The sequence below is a fragment of the Branchiostoma lanceolatum genome, chromosome 3 (genome assembly GCF_035083965.1).
Source record: "Branchiostoma lanceolatum isolate klBraLanc5 chromosome 3, klBraLanc5.hap2, whole genome shotgun sequence".
Classification (NCBI taxonomy): domain Eukaryota; kingdom Metazoa; phylum Chordata; class Leptocardii; order Amphioxiformes; family Branchiostomatidae; genus Branchiostoma; species Branchiostoma lanceolatum.
In genome coordinates, this window is record NC_089724.1 from 12,782,146 (window position 1) to 12,796,378 (window position 14,233).

Sequence of the window (14,233 nt, forward strand, 5' to 3'; positions counted from 1 at the left end):
TCTCACAGTCCACATGGCCCTTGGATGTGAAGGTCATCTGTCTTCATTTTGGATCTACTTGAACTTCGGCCCGCTGACCTGTTCAAGAGGTAGAGAAACTTCGCAGGTCTCTGTTAGAAAAGGTGGATGTACTCTAAATAAAACATTATGCTGTAGACCACCATGTATACATCTATACATAGCGTCATACTAACTTCTGAGTAGTTTTTGTTAGAGTTAAGTTGTGCATGCATTGAAGTTGTGTAGTAGGCGTCAATTCGCCCCTGTTATACCAGTAAAAAAGATCATTTAGAAAACTTGAAGGGCTATTCAAACGTCATTCTCATGTGTGCAGTGGTATCGGGAATGGTCGCAGAGTTTCTTTTGAACTAAAATCGGGTCCAATTTGGTCGGTAGCGTTTAAGCTGGCTGTGATTTGAGGGATTTACGTAAAGATACCCTCGCTACATCATCTTTGCTATTGGTTCTTTTGAAAACACAGCATTACAAAGACCAGTCCCAAAGCCAGACTTCCCATGACCTTATGTAGGATTCTGTTATTGTGTCCCCCAAGTTTCTCTCTGAGGACTTTGAACACTCAAAATCTCATTCCTCTCAATTTGCGCACTTGGCGTTTAGAGTGGTCCCTTTTGTTCGGGACAAGTGCTTCTGTACGGGCCACCTGCGGCGGTAATTACTGCCAATATTGGCGGGAGGACAGCCGTTTTATCACCGTGGACAGGCCAGTCGAGCGCGCATGGCGGGGCAGCCGCTCGTGACCTCTGCCTCTCATCCGCCATATGGTCAAAGAGCAGAGAAGCAGCAAGATGGAACGCCCGGTCAGAAGGTCCTTTTATCATTCGGAGTTTAATAACAATTTAGAATAAAACGTCCAGCTGTTTGATAGGCACAGGGCGCAATTGACTAGGTAATGACTCCTCTATCGATGTTTTATGGTGACATCGGTTTCCAATTTTTCCTCTCTCAGCCTTTAATGACAATCCGTGTCATTGCCTAAATTTGTATTGATCGTGAGCCGGGGTGCCAAAGACAAAGTGGAAAAGCTCCTGTGTGGAAAATTAGCCCAAAATTGCCTCTCCCCGCGAAAATCTCCCCTCGAATTGATTTAGTGTTATCCACACTGATAGATTGGCGCTTAAACCGAGAGGTTGCTTTTACGGCGTCTCAAAACGGCGCTCAGAACGTTTTATTAGCCGGATTTACCGGCGCAATTTCTAAGGTAAGTCAGCAAATGGCGTGCCCCGGAAAACTTAAGGCTCTCATCTCCCGACGTTTTGTGGAATCGATGTCCGAATGGGGGAGTAGCTCCTGATCGGCACGCACCTCACGACCGCCGCGGCTCTTATCGGGAGATGCATCTGGGAAGGGAATTAGAATTTTGTGGTGGCTCAAACGGACTCTATTAGGATAATTGTGGGTTAAATCTAGCAAATAGATAGACGATTAATGGTAGAGGGAAGGATAATGGGGGACGTAACGTCAGACTATTACGGGACCAACCGACGCTATGATATGAAAAAAAGTTGACCGGAAGTTCAGAGTGGTAAAAGATCTTGACTTGACACTGGGTCTAAAATAACTAATAAACTCTAACGTCACACCTTGTTTTCAGCCATGCCCTGTATAATCAAAAAATAAAAGTGGAAAGTTTATTATTTATTCTTTGTGACGATTGCTGATCTTTTCTAGTGGGTCTGATTTTCCTTTAAAGTTTAAAAAAACGATAACACAAACACGGCTGTTACGTGCTAAAGGTATGACAATGCTGGGAGCCAACTTTCTACTGTTCTGTTAGAAAAAATCATTTTGGGATGTTGAAGAAAAGATTGGTACATTTGGTATTTGTTGTCGGTGCATCTGTTTGAGGCTCATAACCTTTTTCATCGTAAACCCTGGTCACCGTTTTGTTCCTGACGAATGTTGCTGAAGTGAATGCAATAGCAATAGCAATACAGCAACAGCAATTGCATGTGGAAAGTAAGTACATACATGTACATGTACTTGTAGCCATATCCTTTATTGATTTGGCAACAGAAGAACATTGGAAAGATGACATAAATAACCGCCTCGCTCACTACCACCTGCCACTACACCCAGGATGTTTCCACTGGTGTAAGATAGCCTGAGAACACTTAACTTACTGTTCAGGAAAGTCCTCTTTATAGTTGCCATCAGCCAGAGATCAGTACAGATCAGAACAGACGAGGATGGTGTTTCAGACGGTGTATCGGACGGGGACGGGCGACTTTAGTCCGGGGAGAAACTGAACATCTGTACCTTAATCCTGCATCGTGCAGGTGCCGCTAATCCAGTAAATCCACCCTATAGGATGATATGAACGAGCGGACATGGATCTATACGGAATATCCCCGATACCCGGCGAGTTGACAGAAGCCTTAATGCCCGCAATCGGAACAAGAATGGTTTGTTAATCCCTCTTACGTGCGCATTTCGGCCGGCTGATTTGCGTATCCGTGTAGCTTTCTGATAAGGGTTCTGAAAGAGGCTTTGACCAAATCGTATTAAATCGAGAATCGAAACAAAAGACGGCTGTTTTGATACTTGCAGGGATGCATTGATAAGTTTATAGATGTCTGTTTTGCACACAATTATGATGTTTTTCCTACGCTTGTTATAACGATGATTATACTTTGACTTAAGCGTTATAAAATCTAACAGTGTATTATTAGTTACATAGAAGACTACGTTTGAATAAACACATCAGTTCAGAATGAAATTCCATATCAATATAATGATATCTGTTTTTCTTTGGCACAGGTTGTGTGGAGAACCATCCTGCAGGATCCAACCCGGATATAACAAATAAATTATGACAATTATGGTTTAAAAGAACGAACAAATCAGCTGTGAAATTAACAATGCAACTAAAATAATAACCGATGCTCTGTAAAGATTTGGTTTGCAGAAGACACATGTACATTACATAATCACAATTCCTCACCAATTGTGTTGTACAGAATTCACAGAATTGAGTAAGTATATAGTTGCCTCTATCACTATCAGGCCCTCTCCAACCAACAGCTAGGTCTAGTTTCATTTTCATTGATTGTAAGTTTCTTAAACTTAAAGATGACATGAGGAACATATATGCTCGAGGAAAACTTTTATTAGAAAGTTTTATTGCAAGTTCATGCCGGTGGGCAAATACAGTATTTCATGCTCTGGTCTTTGTGTGATAATAACATATGGATAACAAGATGGCGAAGATGGTCTACCACAGAAATACCGGAAAAAACAACTATATAGACCAAACAGCGTCCCGTGTTGTAGATTCTCCCGACGAACGGTATCATGTTCCCGACACCACAGCTCCGCATTACCGCGCGATCCGCGCACATCTGTCGGTAATCCTGGCCATGTCCGCCGGCGGAGATTGCGTGGATGAACGGATTTCGGAGCTTCCGTCCCGTGCTGCGCTGAGCTCCAGGCGGACGGACCTATCGCTGCCCCCGCCGACATGTGGCACAGGCCGACGACAGACATGGTTCGGACGCGCAGGTGTTCTATGCACCAAGTTGTCTAGTTCTGACGGGGCTCTTGTAGTATGAAGAGTACATTAACAGCATTTAACAACATTGACGGTAATGTAAAATTATGTGATATCTACTCTATTATTGTTGTTGTTGCGGTTTTCATAAGGAGAGAATTGTTTTCATATTTCCTGTAAATGGCTGATTATACATGTATGACTAGATCGACTGTTTGACGAATTTATTACGGTTCGTTCAGGTACGAATGCGAAAGGCTTTGCTGCAATATGTTGGGCGTGCAAAACAACCATACATGTCACGGTGTCACAAGCTGCCGCAAAGTTGACTTGCACATTTTCTGTACTTTGACGCAAGTTTGACGTAAGTTCATCCAGAAGAAAACTCGAGCCCGTGTCTACATATTGTGTGACGGATGACAGGCGGGAGGATAGTCGCATCCATCCATGCTCCGTCTTCCAAAGTGGCCCCTTTCAATTGCACGAAGGCATCGCCGAAAGATCAGTGAAATGGCCAAGTTACACTTGAAGTATTATGCTTGACATGTTGGATTAAGAACAAATCACACTGGAAAGTAACACCTCAAATTGCCTGGTGCGCCGTAAAGGTCATCAGCCGCTGTCGTCTCCTCAAAGACACATTCGACATTCAAGCTAAGAGTCGTGCTCATCAGGGAAGCGCCATTTTCACGGGTAATCACCCCTGAGAATGATCTATTTTGTTCATAATTTGATAATGCATATAATGCGCACCTCGACTCGAGTCATTGGCGTGTTTTATCGCCGCCGTTATTCAAATGGGGCGGGCGGAAAATGGCCTCTCACACTAAGTCATTATGTCGATTCATTACTGATATCTGAGCCGGGATTCCAGTTGGCGCGGTGATAAAACCGCGGAACTTCGGGGCACGGGATGTCTGCACCAGCTACTGCAGGCAAAGGGTTTTCTACAATACAAGTGTTCAGGATTTTAGTTCTTTTTGAGTTGGGTCAGATAATTTGGCAATATAGGTCTGGCGTTTCATAGAATTTCATTTCTATATCTGATGAATACTTCAAAAGGCAATTTTATGAAATGATGTGCCATTTCCATCATCATGCCTGAGCTTCGTTCTCGAGATCTCTGTTACGACGTTGGACTTATATTTTCCGCGTAAACTGATAGCAGGGAAAAACAGTCAAAATAGAATAGTATAAATCAACGACCCAACTCTATATTCTAATGTAATTTTTGGAGTACGACCCCTTCAAAATGTGCGAGGTGGCAATTCGACATTTTAAGTGCAATCTTTCCATTGTTGCTAAGCAAAGTTTTGTTCAAAAATTCTGGAATAACATCCACGGTACATTGAACAAGGTAATGAAAAACAACAATTGACTCTCCCTATTCCCCCCGGTTGAATCATCCATGTGTGCTGTGAACCGAGCGACTCCATCTCATCTGCTGATGCTCCTCCACAGGCGCAGCTTCATCTGGGCATCCCGCGAGACTGATTCCCTCCCATAATGCCCCATTCTGCCGCATCATTCCCGGCCCTCCCCGGCTATAAACGTCGGGAAATTACTGCTGTCGGAATGACGAATTTCCGGCGCTATGTCGGTTTGACATTTGGGAGATTTAAGAGTCATTTAAGCATACAATAACAGACGGTGATCAAATTAAGGTAGCAGCGCAGTTTTGCTAAATTGTGGTCTATGACTTATAGAAAGATGATAAATGTGCTGGGAGATACGGAGCTTCGGAATGTTAAAAATGTCAAACGAGCAATACCTTCTAGCGAGTCTGGAGATGATGCTATGGAGGTAGCGCTTGGTGCATTTCAGCTACCAAACTATAAGGACACGATACATATACAGTATGCAATAACATTATATATATTATATATCAAATTCTATTGTATATTCTGAATTGTCTACTCTTTTCTTCTCGCCATTGGCAAACGGGAAATGTCAAGAAAATACAGAAATGAGTTATCAATTATCACGATATGAATCATCTGGCTGGCGTTTGAAGAGAAACCGCATGGCCAATTCTGTAAGAACACTGTGACAAGAGGTGGTATATCGTTAATCTGTTAACGTGCAGAAGCGTAAGTGTCGGGTATGTATACAAAATGTCATTACCACTAATGAATCCTATTTGTGTGATACCGCGATGTCTGGGACACCGACACACGAGGGGAGCACCCAAGCATCTGATATCATTGCTTACAGCATTCCTTGGTCATGTCTAACCATTCAAAAGCGAGTTATATCGAGCACTAATGTACGAATAAACGTTCTTGATATCACAACACCCTTCTTGGATATGAAACTTCTAAAACTTTGCTTCCAGGACGCATGACACCCAAAAAATCAGTATTTTTCATATCAGTTAGCATTATAAATTTGATTAAAATGTAGTTTTATTCTGAAGGACAACTTGATTAATCAGGACCGATTGGGAGTAGTATTTGTAGGGGTGGTTTCGTGGTTTCCTAGGACTTGTGGATACACATGAGTCGGTTTCTAGAGTCTGTCCTTGTGTCCCAGAAGACAGCTGAGTGTACAGTGTCTATCCCCTCCCTCCCTCCGCCCTGTGAATTACGGCTAGCAAGCTGCGTTTATGCAGTTGCTGTTTTGCTCCAAAAGACTTGCCATAAAATCCCATACATAGAAAACTGCTAATAGCAAGTTACTACCGCATAAAAGTTGGCCTGGTAGTCTTGACATGTCAGTAATAGGTCAGATACAGCTTACAGAAATAGCTGCCGTGACAGAGAGCAGAACTGCTGGTCATTTGACGGTTGCCGGCCTACATCGCTGCCAAATTGCTGCGATGCGAAGTCGTTTCAGGAAATACGTCTGGAAAGTCATAGCCAAATGCCCGCAAGAGCGCATAACCGCTGGGAAAAAGTCATCGATTTGACGCCTCGTTGAAGCACGTTCAGCTATGCCAAAGATAGAAAACTTTTTGCGTGCTTTCGACAGAAAATACTTTCATTTACAGTGGTTTTTCACAATCTATATATTGTTTAATTGTTTTTTTTCTATGCAAAGTAAAATGTCATACAATGTAAAAACTGTCTTCCAACTGTCTGAAAAGTGTCTTCCAAGACTGACTGACGGTAGTTGCATAATGAAGATTGGATTATATTGGGGTATTAAGTCTTCAATTTCGAAGAACAATAAAGATCAGGTGATTAAACCATTCAGTTAGTCATCAACTATGACATTGTAGAATTACACCGCGAGATTCTGCCGCCAGTGACGAGTGGGCAAAGTTGACAAGACCAGACCTAAATGTCCATGTTGTGAGTCCCGTCAGACCTCAGCCCTTTTCCTAACTCTACAGACACGGACTTCATTACCCTGCATACCACACCGGAACAACTTTGTCCTTCTAACTATAAAGACAGACGTGTTTAAAGGAATTTGGACATCAAAACACTTTGTTATCCGAGCGATTTTCTGCCGAACGCCCACAGAGATCCACAGAAAGCCTACCGAATCGCAAATAAAACCTACTAATTGATAGTTTGGGAAATATTCTAAGCTGGGCGCGGTGTTGGACTGGTTGATGACGGCTTAAGATGATATCATCCCCTAAACACCCTCCTTTCGCTAATTGGAGGCAGTAGAGCTCATTAAGTCTTTGTTTTTACTCCTGCTATTATCGGAAGGCTCAACAAATCGCGATCGAAACCACTCAGGATGGTGGCACGGCTTGTGCAGCTTTACGACGTGAAAGCGTACACCAGGAATATTTGTGTGTGAATGCTAGCACAGTGTGATGTTTGTTATCGGTAGATTCAATGATCGCTTTGGTGATACTGTATATGCATATTCATCCCATAAAAGGAGACTTCGATGCACTGAATCCGGCTAAGGGAATCGTAGGCGAAGTTCTGGAAAAGGGGAGTAATTTCCTCGAGTAATTAAGTGACATCACAGTTAATAAAGCGCAGAATAGTGGGGGCTATAAATACTGGCATGGAATAATGGCATCCAATGTTCAGTAGTGTTTAGAGCCACCACCGGTCACAGAAAATTACAAGAGAAGGCTTTTGGGGGTAATAAATCCGCCCTCCCCCACAAAACAAACCATACGTTGACGTCACACTGTTCAGCCAAAATACTACAATCTTTGCCCGGAAAAATCTTCCAATGAAAACCATACTGACTGTAGATTCCGAAAAATGGGGTCTATCCTATCATAATTCTACTAATTTCTAGCACGATCGCCCAAATCCCCAACGACCCAGGACCGTCAGCCATCTTGAGGGATGGAGTAAAACTAATAGATATGGGTTCGGAATGTTGAGTGATATCATCATATCATCACGGGGCATCCAACTCTAATTAATTCCATCATCAGCACACTTCACTTGTCAGGAAACTGGTAGAACTCGTGGAGGGTGATCAGAAATGATTCTTACCTTCTTTATATGCTGAGTCATGAGAACAGTTCGGACTTTATTTTATCTTGAAACATTAGTTTTACCAACAACAACAACAAAACAAAACTCAAGACTTTGAAAACTATGACTATTGAGAGCAGCTTGTGAGTCATTGATTTCACACGGGAGCGATAAAGCACCATTTCCAGAAAACATGGCCGTTTGACAGATAGATGAACTCATCGATCAATTCGTTATGCTGAACATGGAAGACTTAATACCCCCGTCCAAAATGATGGGGGTGATGAACTTTTATAGTCTTTCTGCACAGATCTGTATGTCGAAAAGCCCGAATCATATTGCGAAATGACTGACTTGTACTACACATACTCATACACGTACATCCATCCCTTCGAACGCAGTGTTGATGTGTCATAGCAAACTATGATCGACTATGTAACTGTTACTGGCAGTGTGGCACGGTTGGATGTTTTCCTATGCACATTCTGTTTTACAGAACTTTCGCAATATTTGAGACTACTCGACTATCGATTGTTTGTCACAATCTATCCAGTTGACAGAAAGATCAGCGTTTTGTTTCATTGTTACCCCTCTTCCAACGAAAAAAGGTTAGAAAACAAGAACAGCGTTTGACAATATGTCCAGGTGGTGACGAGGGGACACACTCTCCCTGTCCCTGACTATAGTAGGAATATAGGTTACAAATCTGCCCAGATGGTGACTCGATGCGCCCGGCTTCAGGCTATCGTGTGTCAGTTTAAATAACGTCTTCATCTTTCTGGTATGTATTAGTTTGACATCTGTTATCTAAAGACGTCAGATCGGTCCTCATCAAATTAAAGCTGTCGAAACTGATTGTGACCACAGCATGGAAAAGATTACCATCAACTTCTGTAGATGGTTGTCTCACTCAGAGGAGGTACAAATATGGAAACCAAACAGTTTGGTAAACTATCTAGAGTACTAGTACCATCTCAACAAGCCGTCATTGTAAATACTTAATTAAGACACATAAACCACTGTCGAAAGTATAGTAAACGATCATTTTACTCAGTGGTTTGCTAATCTATATCTTTATTACTCAAGACATGAATGTGACTTGTGACTATGCCTTTGTTAGACTAAAAGCACATGATTCAACTTAACAGGACTAGTGCAACTTTGTAAAATGATTATTTGCATATATTTTGCTATAAATGCTATAATGCAACAACCATTCCTAGTAGCGCTTTAGAGATCAGCATGGATGTAGAAACCTACTAATTCATAACATCAAATTTTGATTTTACTCAATATTATGCACGTCAACGTATACTATTACTACAGGACATTTATTGCATAAAAAGAAGTACTAGATTTAGTCATATTTTGATATTTGTCTGATGACGAGGTTGAGGTAGGTTGTGAGCTTTTCGCTCTTCTATTCAAGTAGCATATAGTTGGTTGTAGTAATGGTAGCATACGATATTAGATATATGAGGCCTATGCTGCTGGAGTATCGTGTTTCAACATGACACCTTATTATAGTTATACACAGAAACTATATACAGTGAACATTGTCATTGTAGCATAATCATTACACAGGAGTTGACAATACAACTATCATCCCCAAAATTCATGTACATAAACACTATTTGCAACAGCAACTAGTATTACTCTCCAAGCAGAGGTTGAATGGGCAGATCGTCACCGTTTTATCATATGCCGTCATTTTTTGTCGCTAGCCCATTCTAACTCTAACCCGTTAGAATGGGCTAGCGACAAAAAATGACGGCATATGATAAAACGGTGACGATCTGCCCATTCAACCTCTGCTTGGAGAGTAACTAGTATGGCATTAAATCAATCAATCAAACGATCGATCAATCAGGCTGCTTTTCTGTGGATTCAGTCAGACTTCCATCAGATGTATAGACACCGTTATGGATAATGTAACGTTAGACATAAGCAGAACAATACAGAAAAGCATGATGACGAAAAACTAGTTGATTTTATCAAAGATGCAGTCTTAGTTGCAGAACAGGCGAGGTGCTAAACGCGTTCAGATGGCAGGAAGTGATGCACTTGCCCTCCAGGTGACCGGAAGTCCCTTTTCAGGAGGGCAGGGGAGAGATGCATGATGGGAGTCCTGGTGGGGAGGGGACAGAGCACCTGTGGCCTGAACAGTGAGCCGACGAAGGGGTAGAGGGGCAGGGGGTAGGGAGAGGGGTATGTGTTGGCTGCGGTGATGGCGGCGTTGATGTCCATCCCGGGGTTCTGTTTCTTCCACTTGGTTCTCCTGTTCTGGAACCAGATCTTGACCTGAGTCTCGGTCAGGCTGAGAGACAGCGCCAGGTTCAGCCTCTCGCAGACGGACAGGTAGCGGGTTTGTTTGAATTTGTTCTCCAGCGCCACCAGCTGTTCGTACGTGAAGGCTGTGCGCACACGGCGAGGCTTGCCCAGCCTGTTCGGGTCACGACCGCGGGCCTTCACCTTCGACTTGCTGTTGTTGTTGTCGTCAGACGATTTCTTAGCAACCATCTTGTCCGCTGGCGTCTCGTCCTCAGGGCTCGACTCTTCCTGGTCGCCCGCCTTGCGTATGTTCTCTTTCTCGTTACCAGGGTCATCGGAGACGCCTTCAGGGTTTGCTGAAAATGAAAACAAAATGTTTGTTGGTCAACTGTATAATCCCCAAAATCATCCGCCGTCATGTCCGATCTATCATTTACAGATATGTGGATTTCATGACAAAAATTACCTACGTCCTCTTCTTTCATGACAATTAAAACGAAAATTTTGTACGAATAATTGAAGTCCAATTTCTATCCTGATATTCAGCCTTGTTCAGCGACCGGCTATCCAGTGGTACGTAAATGATTTAATTTTACGGACGGGCACGGGACAGGAAACTAACGGATGGTCATCAAAAATTGTTCCTAATGAGTAAACTGTCCCAAAAGCAACAGTAACTCTTGCGTCTGTTTTGTCCCAAACAACCAGTTTGTTATGTGATCCAGAGAAGTGACAGGGAACTCCGGTCTGGATTGATGTGTGAGTGAAACAGAAGCTGCTAACATTAGCACGGCAGGGCCAGCACCCGGGACCCCGCGACTGATGCGGTGGGCGGCGGGCATGTGTACAAAATGGCTTCTAAACGTTCTAATTTCCGCAGAGGGCATGAGTCAGCCCAAACACATTCCTCAAGGAACGCGAGCAAAGAGGGTGCTAGTGGGACCAGGTAGGGAAGGGGGCTTCAGTTTTGATTGTTTGAGATGATGAATTAAATAAAAATCAAGCGAACACGGTATAACGAGAACCGTTTTAGCGGCATACGTACATGTACGTACACTAGCTCCAGACGTGTTCGTAGCCTCAATTTTGTAAAGCCCACTGGATACATCTTTACATCGCTAGCCATAACAAGCACGTCTGTTTTTCTTCCGTATAAAACGTTTTATAGAGAAGTTACAGAGATAAATAATAGCTTTAGTCTAAGCCGACAATCTCGGTCCTGGGGAGCTCAGCGTGAGAGGGGCATGCGCAGAATGTGCCGGGCATTCTCCAGTCTTTGATACCACTGGAGCTGGCACAGGTTCACGGTCACATGGCCACATGTGTGCGCTCGTATTTTGTTGTCCTCCGATATATAAGACCGTGTACATATATAGCTGATAGTAATTCATCCTAAAAGCGTCTGTGCCGCCTTTTTCAACGAAGAGACAAACGTGTGGGTCGAATGTATGATACATTTAATAGTAAATGAACAATCTACCACAAGCAGAAATCTGAATGTAAGGTGTCGCCTGATGTAGCTCAAGAGGAAACACGAATATCAAGTGTAGCATGTTGTGCACAAAATTAATGTGGCTTTCCTGGGTCTTAGCCGATGAGAATTTCAGTGTGGTTTTCATAAACTACAGCATCACACTGCTTTCTCATGGACTAATTCATACAATCCTACCTGTTCTCTCTGAATAAATGAGCTCAATGAGGTACTTCGAATTAATTCACCTTGTCTTGATCAATGAAGAAATGACGGGTAGCATCATGAAGAACGTTACCAGTACTCTAACAAATTCTTCCGTCAATCCGACTGTCGTCTAAGGTAGTCAGAGGAGCGAGAGAATCCCTAATTTGTAAACATGTTTTATTACGTTCAGTAATAGAATTTGTCATTTCTGTTAATCTTCCTTTACCATTGCGGGAAATACCGAATGTCCAAGCCCAGATCTGTCCTTTATATGGTCCTGCCGCGGTGTCAGTCAGTCTGTCCATCTCTAGAGCTCTGGGTCTCTCACCATCGTAAAACCTGTCACCATGACGGCCGGCCCACCTCTTTCTACACCCGTCTCCCTCTCTACAATCAAACACTTCCATAATTTATTTTCAAAATATTTTCTCAATGTGTACAGTATGTTAAAGGCATCGTAGTTGTCGCGTCCTTTTCTGAGTTGGACCTTTCTGATTCGAAGCCATCGTCTGAAACATCGGTCAGGTCTGAAGAACAAACTAACATGGGCCACATGTGTCCTCTGTATCGGACAGGCTGACTGACAGCACGGAGTCGGTGGGAAATATTTGTGTTTGATATCAAAACAGCCGGTAAATGACTTGACTTCCCTAAAGATGATCATGTAACACCCCCATCACCGCTGAGGACCTCTCGAGTTGACAAAACAAATGTTACGCTGAAAAAAGCAATTCGATCGAGTGATCAAAGTTGTCCCAAGACGATCTCTGAGATTGTTGCAAAGTAAGACGTCATTTTTGTCTTCCCCTTTCCACCAGTCTGATAGATTACAGACATCTCTCCTCTTGTCTAGTCAGTGCCCTTAATTAACAAGGAAAGGGTGTGAAAATATCGGTGCGGTACCGAGCATAAATGATGAATTGGAAAGCTTCTAACACTAATCTGTCGCCCCAAATACTTCAATCAACATTTACACTAGCTATGTTCTACATCCATGTCTCCTCACAGAAACACTTAAAGGAAAACTATTCGTTTTTTTTCCGGATAAAAACGTGTGGTGTACTCTTCTATTTCAGGAAGAGATTGGGAAGGTTTATGTTATCAGACCCTCTCGTTATCTGATAAACATGTATTGAGTTCAACGCTTAATCTTTGATCTCACACCCTGCGGCTCGGTCAGGACAGGCACGGTCTGTGCTAATATGAGAATCAGGCAGCCTGCGGGGAGGGCAGCTATTCACAACGTACGGACCCTAAACAAACCAAACTCGACTTTATGATATAATCATTGCGTACATTATGTATCTCAACGATTCATGTATGTTAACAGAAACACAATGTATCTTTCAAGCCATCCACGTGCACTCAATTTAATTCAACTTGAAATATGTCAAAATTTCATTGGAGGTTTCAAGACTTACTAATACACTGTATATATACGGACATGATTATCACCGACGAGTGTGTTTCCAAGCAGCGCAGATGACTGAGAGAATTAATCCCCTATAAATTTTACATAAGTCGCCTTTAACGCGAGTTTTTCAGTTGGAAAATGGACAAATACCTGCTTTGTCAGATTCTTCCACGGCGATGGGCACATCGTCCATGTCCTCCTCCTCGTCATCCCACGGGTGCCAGACGGCCGGCCGGCGGGCTGGGGGCTGCCCTTGTCCCGAGCATTGTTCGGCATGACTCGGCGTCGGGATGGGTCTGCTGGGAGGACAGGTTGGGTCTACGATACTTGTCTCGGGAAGACATGGACTTCTCGCGTTCGTAACCTCGGGGTCGGTTGTGCTGTGGGCCCGGGGGGAACCGCTGCACCGCCCCTTGACAAAGTCCAATGCCTCATTGTCCATCTCTCCCGTCGTAGGACTTAAATCTCTCGGCTCCGAGTCTGTAGAGTCCACTTGACACCTTCTCGTCTCTCTGTCGTTCACCAGAGGCGGCAGAACCAGAGGTTGCTGACCGTCGCTCATATTTTGATGTGTTCCTGACATGATGCACCTCAGAGCACCATTTCAGCGTTTGACGAATTTAAGGCGTGCTAAACAGTTAAGTCACTTAACATGCGTAAAAACTTCCTTAGGCAGACTTTCTCAAGGTCAGTACAACAGGAGACCAGACAGAAGACGTAGATCAGGTGGAGCACACCGTGAGGAGTTCCTGTCCTGGGCGCACGTGAGCAGCTCTCGTCCCCACCGTGCCTGCCGGGGTGTATGATACCACTGCTACTGAGCCCCAGTTCATATCGGCCGGTAAAACACTTGCGTATCCATTGACCCCAGCTTAGTTCTGCCGCCGGGACAGACCATTTTATAGCCCCGGGGCAGGGATGTCAGTTAGTTGTTGAAGCTCATTGGGAACCATTTGAATAGT

General features: G+C 43.5%; 1 protein-coding gene across 1 annotated transcript; it reads right to left on the reverse strand.

Annotated features, from left to right (window-relative positions):
* Window positions 1-9,657: 9,657 nt before the first annotated feature.
* LOC136430358 (NK1 transcription factor-related protein 2-like) lies at window positions 9,658-14,233 on the reverse strand. Its single transcript, XM_066420891.1, has 2 exons — window positions 13,422-14,233; window positions 9,658-10,535 (listed from the first exon to the last, which is right to left on the reverse strand). Exons 1-2 carry the CDS (start codon window positions 13,852-13,854, stop codon window positions 9,940-9,942), a joined length of 1,029 nt encoding a protein of 342 aa, XP_066276988.1. The 5' UTR covers window positions 13,855-14,233; the 3' UTR covers window positions 9,658-9,939.

What these genes read in the sequence shown, in the direction of transcription:
- LOC136430358 (XM_066420891.1), bottom strand. Translation starts at nt 13,854, where the DNA reads ATGTCAGGAACACATCAAAATATGAGCGACGGTCAGCAACCTCTGGTT. An exon ending in GGAAGAATCTGACAAAGCAG is followed by an intron (nt 10,536 to 13,421) that starts GTATTTGTCCAT and finishes TTTCATTTTCAG; the next exon opens with CAAACCCTGAAGGCGTCTCC.